Here is a 15,516-nt window from a genome sequence, read left to right as displayed (position 1 = left end):
TAATAGAATGTTGAATTTATATGAAATAATGTGTACATTGTTCTTAATTGTAAAGCATAATAAGATAATGAAGACCTATGAACCCCTCAGCCAAGTGAAGAATAAAAAAGTTACCCACATGCTCTGGCGTCCCTTCCAGAGACAACTGGTAGCTCATATTTTAATATCACGCTAGGTATTAAAGTGTGGTGTCTTCTAGGACTTGCTTTTTTCCCTCTCTCTCAGCATTATGCTTCTAAGATTCATCAAAGTTGTGTATTGCTGTGAGGCTCTAGTTCATTCATGTTTGCATCGTATAATATTCTACTCTGGGAATACACTACAGTTCATTGATCCATTTTCCTGTCGGGGATATTTAGATTCATTCCAAACTTTTTTGTTTGTTTTGTTTTTGTGTTGTTGTTGTTGCTATTGATGCTGATATGAATGTCTGTGATGTGGTTCTGTGTGTCTCTTGGAGCACATGTCTCCCTGGAAATGGGATTGCTGGGTGGGATCATATGTTTTCTGGAATGGTTGTCCTGATTTTCATTTCCACAATTGACCTGCATCCATTCCGGCACTTGGTTTTTTAAGACTTCTTAATTTTTGCCAATCTAGTAGTATAAAATGGTGTCCTATCACAGTCTTACCTTATATTTCCCTAATTACTAATAAAGGTGGGAAATTTTTCATATTTATTGGTTGGATGTGTTTCTTCTATAAAATGTCAGGTCAATCCTTTTGTCCACCTTTCTTCCAGGTTATTTTTTTCATTTATTTGTAAGCATTCTTTCTATATTCATACATTCTGATTTTCTAGTTCTCTATTGTTTCAAAACCCTCTGAATACTGAATGAAAAATGAATTAGAGGGCACCAGGTGAATATAAGGAGGCTAGTTAGGAAGTACACTCTTTCCTAATGAACAATCATTGCATGATAATTTTATAAATATATCTAATACTCTCTTATATTTCTTATGTTAAAAATAATATTAGGAATATGGGGCATTGGTTTTCCTACTGACATTACCTTAAGAAAAGGTGGCCTAAATTGGCTTCTGATGAATTCTGCTCTGTGCATACATAGGGATGGTTGAAACCTATGCATGTATCAGTGTTGTTTTTATGAAAACAGCTTACTGATTAAAGTGGCTTCAAAGTAATCTTCTACAGAATTAATGCTGTTTCCATTGGCTTAAAAATTAGAGAAGTTTGGAGCTGGATATTGATGTGCATGGCTTAAACTCTGTCTTCATGGCCCTGAGCATTGTAATGGCCCATACATGCCGTGAGTTGGGCAAGTGTTATTTTCCCGTAAACATTTAAAAAAATATTATGATGACTGCTTATTTAGTACTTATTATAGACTATGGGCTTAAAGCTTTTTGTATATAATCTATAACCCTTAAAATATCACTGCAGTATGGATATTATTATTCATAGATGGAGAAATTGAATCTCAGGGCACTTAAAGAAAATCTTGAGATGACAAAGCCAGTGGCAGAACCCGGATCCAAACCAATTACATTGGTCTCCGAGACATTTTCTTTTCTACCAAGCACACAGGCTTTTCATGCCTGGAGGTCCATAAATCACATTAACTATGTGTTACGCTGTGTGTAGATATCATCTCGCTTAATTCCCAAGAACTTCCTTTGAAATTGTGCTAGACAGAGCTCCTCATCCTTACATCCACTCCATAAATATTTCTCTCCGATCTGAGGAACTTCTAAATATATTCTGAATTTATTAAAATTTGGCTTCATACTTCTTTTGTCAGAATATTTGTATTGATTATAAGTAATGAAAGTGTTAGTTTTCTCCTCCCCTTTAAAGACAACTTCTTTCTAGTATATGGGAATAGGGATGAAGTCTCCGGCCCACCCTCTCTCTCACTGTGTGTGTGGTGGTGGGGGGGGGGAGTTCTATACAGTGTTGTTCCCTTGACAACTTCAGAGTCCTGTGTTCCTCTCGCTGCCCTGTAGGCCAGCACTCTCTTGCTTCTGATCAGTCGTTCACAGCTTGAGCTGATAGACTGCACTAAGAACATGAGACTGCAAAGGAAGGTGTACACAAGGCTGAAGAGTGCTGGTCTTACCTCTCTTTATTTATTGTTTCTTACCTCTCATTATACCGTCTTGCGAAGTGGCACCTGTATATCAATCTTTACTAAATAGTTGTGGAGATATGACAGGAATCACAGCATGTGAGGATTTAAGACAGCATGCTCAATAGGACTTTTCCCATCACCCAGGAGGAAACCTCTCCCATTGTGCTTCATGTTGTTATTCAGATCAAAGTGGCTCTCTCATTTATTCCTGTCTCCTCCCACTCCTGCTTTATCCTCTAATTTTCTCTGGAACCTCCCATAGGCTGAGTCTGTGATTGAGCTATATATCTCACCATACCATCCCTCAGGGACACAGTCTTTGTAGAAACTTTGAAATGACCACTTGAAATTCCATTTTCCCCAGCCTTTGGTGTGAGAGCACGTGCTTGCATTGTCAGCCTATTGATTCCATGTTTTCAGTAATAAACAGCACTCAGTAGGTTTCTACACTAAGTACCAGTGAATTATGGGCTTAACGTTAATGGTTGTGTGCACTGCCATTTGAGCGTGGTTTTATGACGTAGCGTTTATGATGTGTGAGTCCAGTAGTGGTGCTTCGGTAGGGAAATGGTATCCAAAGCTTGTCTGTTTCTTGCTTATTTACTCTTCTTTCAACTGTTTACATTCTGCAGATCAGATAAAGACTGCTTACTCAGAGCACTAAGCCATGGGAAGCAGAAAAAAATCTGTTCTCCAGGACCACGGGGGAGGGATTGCATATGGTTTCAACCTCTGAATTTCAACAGACCTTGTATTTAAATTGTTGAGGTGTTTGAGTCTGTTGAGTTTGGTATCAGTCAGTATGCTTCTTAGAAATCAAACACTGAGAGGCTTTTATTACACCCCAAAGAAAAGAAATAGTTTTCTTTACTCCTCACTGGTTACAGGGTGCAGACTCATCCCCGAACACAGCCTTTCCAGCAACCCTGTTTGTCTAGAAGCTAGGATATTTGATAAACCTGGAGTGATGGCTGAAGTCATTTTTATCTCCAGCACCATCATCAAACATTTAAATATCATGTACTGTTTAGATGTTTAAATTTCACAAATGGAATCAAATGGTCTGGTGAGGATTATTTATATTGAAAAAACAGTGCCATGTGTCTCAACTCTACATATTTGGAACTTCTTTTAGCATGTGCTGCAGAATTGGTTTTTGTACCCCCATTCCCAGTTCCTGACACGTGGTAGAAATGTAATATGTCTTTACAATGAACACGAGAAAAGGGAAGGAAAGAAGATAGAAGTGGATTGTCACGGTGGTGTATGAATCATTTGTTTTAACATTTTCCAGTCTTTTTTTTTTTATAAGCCCCTTTACTAGAATTGTTGAGACATCCATATGTTTTTCAAGATTATAGTGATTGTGTTGTTATATTGATGAAGAGCATCTTGTGAATGTATGTAATAACTACTCCTCTCGAAGTTTGTGTTTTTCATCTTATGAAAGTGGGGAAAAAGCATCAGGGGAAGGAACTGGCTTTCACTCCTTGGGGTTAGTGACTAAGAAATTCGAACTGTTAGACAACTAGATTACAGGACATTGGCCACATTTTCCCAAAGGAGTTCCTTGAAGATGTAGTCGATTGTAATGATGGACCTAATGTAATTCCAATTAGGGTACAGCTGTTGCAATAATTTATTTGAAATTAAAAATGTACCTTTTTACCCCTGGGAATTCAAATGAGGAAAAATATCAAAGCAGACATGCTAGTATTAAACAAAAAGGTTAGGGAAACACCAATTAGGCTAAACCAAGCTTATGTTAAAATGAGACTATGTGGAGACTACAGGTACATACCAGAACCTACTTACAGGTCTTACCCAAGCTGATTAGTAACTAAGCATTAGTTTTTGAGGGAAAACCCTAAATTAAGCATCTCCAGTTTGCAGTTTTCATTACCTTTTGAATTTCTAATTGAGGATTTAGTTTTTTTAGGATTCTAGTGGTGGTTGTCATATTTTGATGGTGTCTTCATTATATTTTCCACAGTGGAAAAAGTACTATTTTATTGTGTCATTTTTCCAAGGGAAAGGGAACAAATGTGGAATCAGTACCTCAAATATCACGTCCTTGAACTTCTCATTCCTAATGCTATTAACTCCTATTAAGGCAAACAGGGTTGTGCTTTCTCAAAAATCAAAGAGAATCTTTAGTCCTTTCTCAGACTAATAAATTTTTGTTATTCTTTCTGTCCATGAAAAGCAATAATTTCTAAGCCTGATTTTTGATACATTGGAGTTGGTACAACAGGAAGTGGCCAGGAGAAAAACGGTCCTCCCAGATATTCACAAACTGTCAGCATGACTGCCCTGGCCACAGAAGATGTCTTTTTATGGAGATGTTTTGTTGTAATTTCAGAAGGTGGTTGTTAGTTATCTTGGCTCCATTACATTTAGCACATCTGGGATGTGTTCACATGAAGACATTGGCTAAAAGCTGTGTCTTGTGGCCTGGAATTGACTCTGATATTGAAAAGACTGGAAAGGACATTTCTTGCTAGTTGGCCTAATCCAGCAAGGGCACCTTCCATGGGAAGCCCAGTCAGGAATTCATTTTGGAATTGAAGAGTGAGTGTAGAAGTCAAACTTCTCAATGTTGTAGAATTCTTTTCAAACTGGCTCAGTGCGCTTTTAGTTCTTTCCCAAATTTCTGCCTTGACAATTATAGCTCTGAGATGATTATTTACAAGCCTGGCACCAGAATTTCTGCCAGCGATTCCACCATTAATTTATTGGAGTTAAAGGAATTTGTGGAAATGACTCGCATCTGAATTATCACCACTGTAACCCATCACAGAGAATGCCGGCCACTAAGGATGCCCCAAGACAAGTTGGAGCACAGCACTTGCCTCGATCCCTCAAGTCAGAGCTCAATAGTTGACAAAAGCAATCAGTTCTGCTAAACTTGCCATGTAGCAATATCTGAAGTTTTCCAGTATTAAGCATAACTAAGACGAACAACAGAATCCTGTTTCATCCGTACTATTCTTTGTTCGTTTTTAGTGCCAAAGTTTGCCTTTGTTGGAAACTATGGAGCTTGAACCACGCTAAAATCCATCCAGTTTAGTTAGAGTTGTAAGGTCCATTTTATATAGTGACATGTACACAGATGAGCTCACAAAGATATAATTCCAAGGACTGATTAATAGTGGATAAATTAGGATTTTCAGGTAGTTTATCATTTATTATTTTTGCCATTTTCTTAGTGTATGTATATAGAAATATTTTCACTTATGTGGGAATGTTTGGTATAAAGTGAGAAAGTATGTACAAAAGCACTTTGTAAAGTGTCCACTATGTGTCATCTAGATAATATTAATGCTAGCAACAATAGCATCAACTCTGCATAACATATGTAGCACCTGTTATGTGCTGGGAACTGTTCTAAGTACTTTACATATTTTTACCTATTTAGTCATCACAGAAACCCAAGGAGGATAGGTGTTATGCCTACTCGATTTGACGGTTGTGCAATTGAGGCCCAGGGTGGTGGAGTAACTTGCTTGAGATCCCCCAGTTAGTACGCAGCATAAAGGGGATTGTTACCCAGGCGGTGTGGCTCCAGAGTTAAGAACAGGAATAGAGGAAGTCTTTCCTTCTTTCTATGGCATTCTGAATACTACATAGTTAGAACATATATGCTTCTGGCAAGGCTGGAATTGGATGAGAAAAATAATTTTAAAAAATCAAATTGCTCATTTGATTTTGGTGTTTATAAATCTGATAAGCACCTATGATTTTATTTTATCTGTCCAAAGAAAATTTAGAAATAATAGCAAATTTGATGCTTATTTTAATTTGATGTGACATCCTTCTACTCTGTGGTTGGTTTTGAACAGCTTTATTCTTCCAGTAATATAAAGGGCATTTTTTAAAACAAGGGATAAAATGGAGCTCTCTATTGCTCCTTTTGAAAAGAAGACACACCATTGTTTTTATCTCTTGGCTGGGTCCTTGGAGTAATGTGGTTAAAAGTCTCCCTTACATAGGATAAAAAGGGAGCTAGTTCACAAGGACCCAGGGTTCCGCTCACAGTAGGTTCTCTTCCAGACGGTGACATGGACTTGTGCAATTTTAAGAAAAATAGACCTGAATTTTCATGTTTTTCAGCTTTATTTATTGTAGCTGGGCCAACTATCTCTTACAGGGTTTGAATGAGAAGCAATACATTGGTCTGTAGAGGTAAGAAGTCTGATCAGTAGAACAAACTGAGCTACCCTTTGTAGAAATTTAGTACTTAAGTGAAGATGTTCTGACATTTTCCCTCCAACTTACAACTTCAACTCTGTGGTTGGGTCTAAAAGTTCTCTTAGAGCATCTCCTACTACCATAATAAGATACAAAGCAAAAGCCCATTTCACTCCAAATAAATGTTTTGTTTTTCCTCCCCTTTTGGAAGGATCATTTTTTGGCCCGATGAAATTAATTCAACTCAAAAGGCTTTCTCTTAAAAGAAAAAGAAAAGGCTTTTTTTTTCTTAGGTATTTTTTAGATTCTCTATTTCTTCCAAGACTGATCATTATCTTTACTCAGTATAGCACTATATGAAAAGTCTTGAAGGAAGAATACATGAAATAGGGAGCAATGGTAAATGTGTTCTAAACATTTAATTATCAGTAAATAAAAGTCACTATATGGATGAAGAACTCCGGACACTCTAAGTGTCTATTAAAATTCTTGGCACTGTGACATTTAGGACATACTTGTGCATAGGACAGCTTTGCTCTAATGATCATATGGTTAGTAGGGGAGATATGCATGTAAAGACTCTTCGAAGTCAACTATTTTCTTTTAAGTGCTTCCATAGGACCTAATATATGTGCCTATTATAGAACTGACCTTATTGTTAACACTTTGAGGGGTGGGTTAGATCTTATTCACTTGGAATAGTGCCTAAGACACAGTGAGTACTTAATAAATATTTGTAGAATGAAGAGGGAGGGGATAGGACATGTCCATAAGTAATACAGAAGGAAAGCTTTTCAGGCAGAGAATAGGATAGGTGAGCAAAGCAGAAAGACAGAAAACTGTGGTTGAGAAATCATCACATAGTTGTATTTGGTTAAAATATGTGTGAAGGCACTATCGGAAGCTGCAGTTGAAAAGATAGAATAGGTAGGGTTTCACCAATCATTGTCAAGATGGGGGTTAGTAGATGAGCCCTTAGGTTTGGGGGCTTAAACAATTAAGATGGTTCTGATCTTCTTAAAATAAATTAAAATTGAAAGGAAAATAGGTTTAAGAAAGAAGGACTATTAGTGATGTTGAACATCTTTTCATTTGTCTGTTGGCCATCTGTATTTCTTCTTTGGAAAAATTGTCTGTTTAGGTCCTCTGCCCATTTTTTAATTTGTTTGTTTGTTTGTTTGTTTTGGGGTTGAGTTGTATAAGTTCTTTATAGAGTTTGAATATTAACCCTTTATTGGATATATCTTTTGCAAATATGCTCTCCCAGTCAGTGGTTTGCCTTTTTGTTTTGTTGATGGTTTCCTTTGCTGTGCAAGAGCCTTTTCTTCTGCAGTAGTCCCAATAGTTGATTTCACTTTTGTTTCTCTTGCCTGAGGAGACATATCTAGAAAAATGTTTCTATGGCCAATGTCAAAGGAATTGCTGCTTATGTTTTTTTCTAGGAGTGTTATGGTTTCAGGTCTTACATTTAGAACTTTAATCTGTTTTGAGTTTATTTTTGTATATGGCATAAGAAGGTGATCCAGTTTCATTCTTTTACATGTAACTGTTCAGTTTTCTCAGCACCATTTGTTGAAGAGACTGTCTTCTACCCATTGCATATTCTTGCCCCCTTTGTCATAGATTAATTGACCATATAAGTATGGTTTCATTTCTGGACTCTCTATCCTGTTCTATTGATGTATGTGTCTGTTTTGGGGCCAGTACCATACCATTTTGATTACTACAGCTTTGTAGTATAACTTGAAATCTGAAATTATGATACCTTCAGCTTTGTTCTCCTTTCTCAAGATTGCTTTGGCTATTTGGGGTCTTTTGTGGTTCTATACAAATTTTAGGATTATTTGTTTTAGTTCTGTGAAAAATGTTGATATTTTGATAGGAATTGCATTAAATCTGTAGATTGCACTATTCATCAGGGAAATGCAAATTAAAACCACAATAAGATATCACTTTACACTTGTCAGAATGGCTAAATTCAAAAACACAGGAAATAACTAGTGTTGGCAAGAATGTGGAGAAAAAGGAATTCTTGTGCACTGTTGGTAGAAATGCAAGTTGGTGTAGCCACTGTGGAAAACAGTATGGCGGTTCCTCAAAAAATAAAAGGAAAATTATCATATGATCCGGTAATTGCAGTAGTGGGTACTTACCCAAAGAAAACAAAAACACTAATTCAGAAGATACATGCACCCCTATGTTTATTGTAGCATTATTTGCAACAGCCGAGATAGGGAATACATATATATATAATGAAATATTACTAAGCCATAAAATAGAATGAGATCATGCCATTTGAACAACATGGCTGGACCTAGAAGGTATAATGCTAAGTGAAATAAGTCAGTCAGAGAAAACAAATACCATGTGATTTCACTCATATCTAGAATTTAAGAAACAAAACAAATGAACAAACAAAGGAAAACGAGACAAAGAAACAGACTCTTAAATACAGAGAACAAACTTGTGGTTGCCAGAGGGGAGGTGAGTGGGGAGACGGGTGGAATAGCTGAAGGGGATTAAGAGTACACTTATGTAGATGAGCACTGAGTAATGTATACAATTGTTGAATCCCCTATATTGTACCCCTGAAACTAATATAACACTGTCTGTTAATTATACTTCAAGAAAAAGAGAAAAAAAATAGAGGAGACCATTCCATTTTGAAAAATCGAGTTTGAGTTGCCAATAGAATCTCCAGATGAAGATAAGGAAATCTAAGTGGAAACAGGATGAGAAGCTTAGGAGAGCCAGGTTGAGCCGGAGGAAAGACATTTGGCAGTCAGACTGCCGAAGGGGTTGTGCAACCAGGGATCAGATAAAATTGCTGACGGGGAGAGGGAAGATGAGGAGAGCAGCACAACAAGAGAACTGAGGATAAAACCTCAGGGCTTGAGAGGGAAGTATGACCAGAGCGTGAGAGAGAGAGAAGGAGCAGTGAGGCCACATGTCACAGCGTCACGCCACCAGGAGTTGTGCCTGGGGAGGGGTGTGAAGCACGGTTCAGGGTGCAGTCAAGCACTGAGTGAGGGTCTTGCTCTACCACCTGTTCGCTGAATGATCCACGCCCAGTTACCTGAGCTCTTGGGCTCCAGTGTCCTTACCCGCAATATAGGACTAACACCTCAGTAGTTGCTGTGTTAGTTTTTAAAAGTATTCTTTAGGGGCGCCTGGGCGGCTCAGTTGATTAAGCATCTGCCTTTGGCTCAGGTCATGATCCCAGGGTCCTGGGATCCTGTCCTGCATCTGGCTCCCTGCTCAGCGGGGAGTCTGCTTCTCCCTTTCCCTCTGCCCCTCCCCCCTGCTCATGCTCTCTCTCTCTCTCTCTCTCTCTCTCTCTCTCTCTCTCTCTCTCTCTCTCTCTCTCTCTCTCTCTCTCTCTCTCTCTCTCTCTCTCGCTTGTGCGCGCTCTCTCTCTCAAATAAATAAGTAAAATCTTTTTTAAAAAGTATTCTTTAAATAATGCCTTAAAATCACTCTTGTGAAATAAGAACCAATAAAACCAATAAAATGGAAGATTTGGAGTTATCTGGATTTCTTATAGCAACATATAGTATTTTAAAAATGTCTTGTGACCAGTATAAGATTGAGGACTTAGGAATTTTTTAATTACATGTTTTATAAAGGAATACACTGTCTTTTGTCCATCATCTTCTGAATAAAGCCCTTGGAATTTAAATATAATTTCACTGTCTTATCAAGTGTAATTTTTGGAGCACTGACTGTATACCCACCACTTTCCTAGCTCTTTTTACTAAGCTCCTTTAAGTAGGGCTTTGGGTTTCTAATTCTTAGGGTGTTTATTAAGCCGTGTTTTCTTTAGGCGTCACTAATATTCTTTTTTTAAATTAACATATAGCGTATTATTAGTTTCAGAGTAGAGTTCAGTGCTTCATCAGTTGCATAGAACACCCAGTGCTCATTACATTGCATGCCCTTCTTAATGTCCGTCACCCAGTTACCCCATCCCCCCACCTCCCTCCCCTCCAGCAACCCTCCGTTTTTTCCCTAAGGTTAAGAGTCTCTTTTGTTTCGTCTCCCTCTCTGGTTTTGTCTTATTTTATTTTACCCTCCCTTCCCCTATGATCCTCTGTTTTGTTTCTTAAATTTCACATATGAGTGAAATCATATGATACTTGTCTTTGTCTGACTGACTTATTTCGCTTAGTATAATACCCTCTAGTTCCATCCACCTCGTTGCAAGTGGTAAGATTTCATTTTTTTGGTGTCTGAGTAATACACCACATCTTCTTTATCCATTCATCTGTTGATGGACATCTGGGCTCTTTCTGTAGTTTGGATGTTGTGGACATTGCTGCTATAAACATTGGGGTGCAGGTGCCCCTTTGGATCTCTATGTTTGCATCTTTTGGGTAAATACCTAGTACTGCAATTGCTGGGTCGTATGTAGCTCTTTTTTTAACTTCTTGAGGACCCTCCATACTGTTTTCCAGAGTGGCTGTACCAGCTTGCATTCCCACCAGCAGTGTAAGAGGGTTCCCTTTTCTCCTCATCCTCGCCAACGTTTGTTGTTTTCTGACTTGTTAATTTTAACCATCCTGACTGGTGCGAGGTGGTCTCTCATTGTAGTTTTGGTCTTTATTTCCCTGGGCATCACTAATATTCTTAACAACACTAAGACCCTCAGCTTTCAAGGCAATCTTAAATTTATAGTACATAAGTTTTCCTAGTACAATCTATTGTGATTTCCCCAGTACATTTTGTTGAAAATACTATACTTTATTTCTGGGAGAAGCAAAATCATTATTATTTTCTTGGGAAACATTTGCAAATTTCTGTCTCAGAAAATATTATGCTGTATAAAAATTTTTCCGTGTCTCGCCGTCATTGATAAAATGCATTTTAAGTGGCATTTTAATGTACTGATACTTTCCCTTTTCATTAAGAAAAAACAATAAGAAACACCTTTTCTTATCCTTTGTATTAGGGTAACACATTAAGAAAAATACTCCTGAATCGCTACTTTAAAGGAGACTATGGAGTCGGGATGAACGGACACCTGTCTGGAACCTACTGCAAATCTGCACAAGGGGGTGGTAAGACTGATCATTTTCTCATCATTCTGGGCTTCTGGTCACATGTCTTCACACTGGTGTTACGCTAGCATTTTACTTAAAATAGAACAAATACAAAAAATTCACTCAAAAAGCACTATTAAAAACCATTGTACAAAATTTTGCATTCATAGCACAACTGATTTGAACATCTAATTTTGCTCTTTGACTCCGGAAAATAGTAAACTATGTCATAATTTCTTAATATGTAAATTAAGGACAAAAATAAAGCTAGTTTTCTTTTTCTAAGGTATTTATTATTAAGAAAAAATACTTAATTACAGGTGTCATACATTGAATAGAAAGCTATGTTTTTACAAACTTTTGACATTTTTTTAAACCCTAGCTTCTATGATATTTAATGCTGAAGGGAAAAAATTCCAATGATAAATAATATCCTAAGATCTAAGAATTTTATGTGCTAATAATGTCTTAATTAAGATTTACTTATTTCATTGTCCTAATCACAGGGAGCTTTTCTGGACAAGATTCGGATAAGATGGGGATATCAATGTCAGATATTCAGTGTCTACTGGATAAAGAAGGTGCATCAGAACTTGTCATTGATGTTATAGTGAACACCAAAAATGACAGAATTTTTTCAGAAGGCATTTTACTTGGCATTGCCTTGCTCGAGGGAGGAAATACACAGACTCAGGTACCTCTTTATCATGATGAACAATATGTTGGTTATTTGTGTTTCTTATTTACTTGTCATAGAAACCAAGGAAAGTAATGTCTTTTTCTCTTCGCTTCTCATGACTGTCTTAAAAAAAAAACAAAAAACCAACAACCTTGTATCACATTTTCCTTATAAATTTATTTGATTTACTGTAGAAAATACAGACCTTCACAAATTATTCAGTGAAGCAGAACATTCCTTAGAAGCTTCCTCTCTGACATTATACCAGAAATTCTGATTTGTTTAGGGAAATTTCAGGCCTACCTTCAGCAGATAAAAACAACGTTTTGACTCATCTAAGACTTAAATGTAAAAATAAATAAATACATAAACGCCTCACACCATCTCTGGCATTATAACCGGTTTCAATACCACCCCTCCCAGCACAGCTCCTCCCATTTACTTTTTTTAGACGCTTAGAAGGGCACTTTTACTTGATGCCCGAATCTCCCAGTGCTTATTACCCTGATGCCTCTGAGTAAGTGAATTTTCACTGGTCCGGGAAGAGAAGATCGACTTCATTTGTTCTGTCAGCTCAGGAGTGAGTTGAAAGCGGCCATTCATCTATTCTGCACTCAGGCGTCATCACACCCCCATTTCCAGAAGGCACACATTTCACTTTGAAACTCTTACCAAGTGCTCTGGGCTCCACCACTCCAAGGACAGAACACCTGGGGGGGGGCAGGGGCCTGAGAGCAGAGTTGGGGAGTATTCTCAGAGAACACGCATCTTCCTCCCAGTCCCAACACTCGCTCACCTGCTCTTTCTGCGTTTGTCTTGGTTGGAGAAGGAAACTATGCTTACAACTAATTGGAAATTTCAGAATCCACTTCTCCTATTCAGGGCAAATGGAAGCCACATCTAATTGAAAACTAGGATAGTTCCTTTATTAATCCAACAAGGCAATGAAAAACAGGAGTTTCGCTATATCCAACGGCAGGTAGTTTTAGGAAGAAAGGCCTCATGCACAGCAGATGTCACAGTGACCAGAAAACAAACCCAAACACTGATACTGCTTAATTGAAAAACATCTTGACAATTCTGGTGGTATTGAAGCTGCAACACAGATTCCTCTGAGGGAAGTTGGGGAAGTGGGTGGTGGAGGGATTTGTGTGGGTTTTCTTGGAAAGGGTCTTGTCTTCTACAACCAGATATTCAGTTGGGACTTTCTAAAGAAATTGTCTAGGCAACTACATAATGTGAGATGTAGATTGTCCAGACAGTAGTGAAGGCTTTTTTTGTTTTTAATCTCTAGATAGAAGCAATCCTTGCAGTTAAAGTGCCTTCCAGATTCCTGTTACTGGACCACAGAGGGTCATCCAATGAGATCATCTTGGACCCTACCTACATATTTACATTCATTTATGTCCCCATATTGCTGCAGAATAAGCCAGCTTCTGCCAGAAAGTGCCTGTTCCACTTTCAAACTCCTGACAAGGTCCCTGCAGCTCTTTAGAGCCCAAATACCTCTCAGTACTTTTTCATATGATGTTTCTGTGGTAGTTGCCACTGTTGATTTTTATTTGTTTTTGAAACCTTTTCTTTCTTTCTTTTTTTTTTTTATTATTATGTTCAGTTAGCCCACATATAGTACATCGTTAGTTTTTGACGTAGTGTTCAAGGATTCATCAGTTGCGTGTAACAGCCAGTGTTCATCACCACATGTGCCCTTCTTAATACCCATCACCTAGTTACCCCATCCTCCCACCCCTCTCCCTTCGGTAATCCTCAGTTTGTTTCCCAGAGTCCAGAGTCTCTCATGGTTTGTCTCCCTCTCTGATTTTCAACTTAGGTCTTGGGACACCACTCTCCTCTCGTTTTACCTCCTGCCATTTCTTCTTAGTCTTCTGTGAAAGCTCCTCTTGGTCTGCTTAACTCTTGAATCCTGACATCTCTCAACGTTTCTTTGGGCTCTCCTCTGTTTAGTTTGCTTGTTCCCACAGCCTGACCTCATTCATTTCTGCATCTTTAACTTCCATTCAATGCTGATGATTCTCTACTCACTCGATGCACTTCTAGATGCCACATCCAGTTGTCTTCCAGAATGTTTCATGGAATGTCCCCACTAGTACCTTAAATTCAACGTGTCTCGGACTGAATCCACTGTTGTTCTCCATCCACCCACTCCTTCTAATACTTAGCCTCCCTCAGTGATTGGCAGTCCATCCACACAGATGTCTGGCCAGAAGCTTAAAGCCCACCTTGACCTCAGCTAACTCACCCTCACTCCCTTCCTGAGCATCTCATTGAAGGCCAGCCTCTGATGATTCTGCCCTGCTAACATCTATCATATCCACATTCTGCTTTCAGTCTCTGCATAGCCAGCCCTCATTACCCAGGCTTCTTATCTTTTCTGGGCCACAAGGTCTTCCAGGAGGTATCCCTGATCCCAGTTTTGCGCTTTTCCAAATTGTTCTCTACTTTGCATGCAAAGGTATCTTTCCAAAAAACCACGTTATTCTCCTGCTTAAAGCCAGTCACTTGCCCTGTAAGGCAGAAACTCCCTAACGCAGTCCATAAGATCCTTCATGATTTCCTCTCTTCACATTTCCCTTTCTTTTTCCACCTCCTCCCTCCTCCATCCTCTTTCCTGTGCATCAGCTATACTGAGCTCTTCGTAGTTCCTCATACGTGTCGTGTTATTTCTCACATTGCTTTCTCCTCTAGGAGGACCTGACTCATGAACTTCTCTTGGAAGCCTTTTCCGATCCCATGTCCCACTAGACAGAGTTGTCCACTAGTTCCTGCATGCCCCTGCTGTATCCTGCAGATGTCTTCAGTGGCCTTTCTGCCACTTGATTGTGCCTTTTCATGGGTGTATCAGGCTCTGTCTAGCAAAGTATGAATCCTTAACAATTGAGACCACGTGCTGTTCATCTTTGCGTCCCTTGTTTATGACACCATGTTTGGCCCAATAAATGTTGAGGAGTGATGGTTGTATGAATGAATGGTTTGAATCAGATTCTGCTCCCTTCACAAAGTCTTCCCCATCTGGCTCAAGCCTTGACAACCACTCCTTTTTCTGAGCTCCCATAACATTTGTTTCTTTAATATCCATTTGGCCCTCTGCCTATGCTATTTTGTTTTGTTGTTATTTGAACGACATTTTGCCTCTCCAATTAAATTTCATCTTTCTCAAAGTAGATCATGTCCTATTTCTTCTAGCTACAGTGCTTTGTCACCATTCAGCAAATATTTTCTGATGAAATAGCATTAAATTATTTTTGTTTATGAAAGCCTTTTTTGAAGATGGGTTATAACAATGTCATTTACTAGCCAGCCCCTATTTCGGTTTGTCAGTTTTCTACATCACTGTATAACCCAAATAGCGGCTATGTGCTCCTGTCTCTAAAAGGTCTCACTGAGGTCAGCTTGAATCCTATTTCTTGCCCTTGGGCAGTCTAAAACGCACTCCTCCCCGAGACTCCTGCCAGTCCCAGGGGTGGGGAGGGGGGCAGCACGGGGTTACATTCTC

At 38.7% G+C, this 15,516-nt stretch overlaps 1 protein-coding gene across 1 annotated transcript in view; it reads left to right on the top strand.

The window, feature by feature from the left end:
- Positions 1-15,516, top strand: part of ITPR2 (inositol 1,4,5-trisphosphate receptor type 2) — a 474,341-nt gene that overhangs the window by 300,577 nt on the left and 158,248 nt on the right. Inside the window, exons 38-39 of the mRNA XM_040642268.1 lie at positions 11,233-11,341; positions 11,830-12,017. Coding sequence (XP_040498202.1) covers positions 11,233-11,341; positions 11,830-12,017 — 297 coding nt within the window. The remainder of the gene's footprint in view (positions 1-11,232; positions 11,342-11,829; positions 12,018-15,516) is intronic.

The sequence above is a fragment of the Ursus maritimus genome, unplaced genomic scaffold, assembly GCF_017311325.1.
Source record: "Ursus maritimus isolate PB19 unplaced genomic scaffold, ASM1731132v1 scaffold_26, whole genome shotgun sequence".
Taxonomy (NCBI): Eukaryota; Metazoa; Chordata; class Mammalia; order Carnivora; family Ursidae; genus Ursus; species Ursus maritimus.
This window is presented reverse-complemented; position numbering and strand designations above follow the sequence as displayed.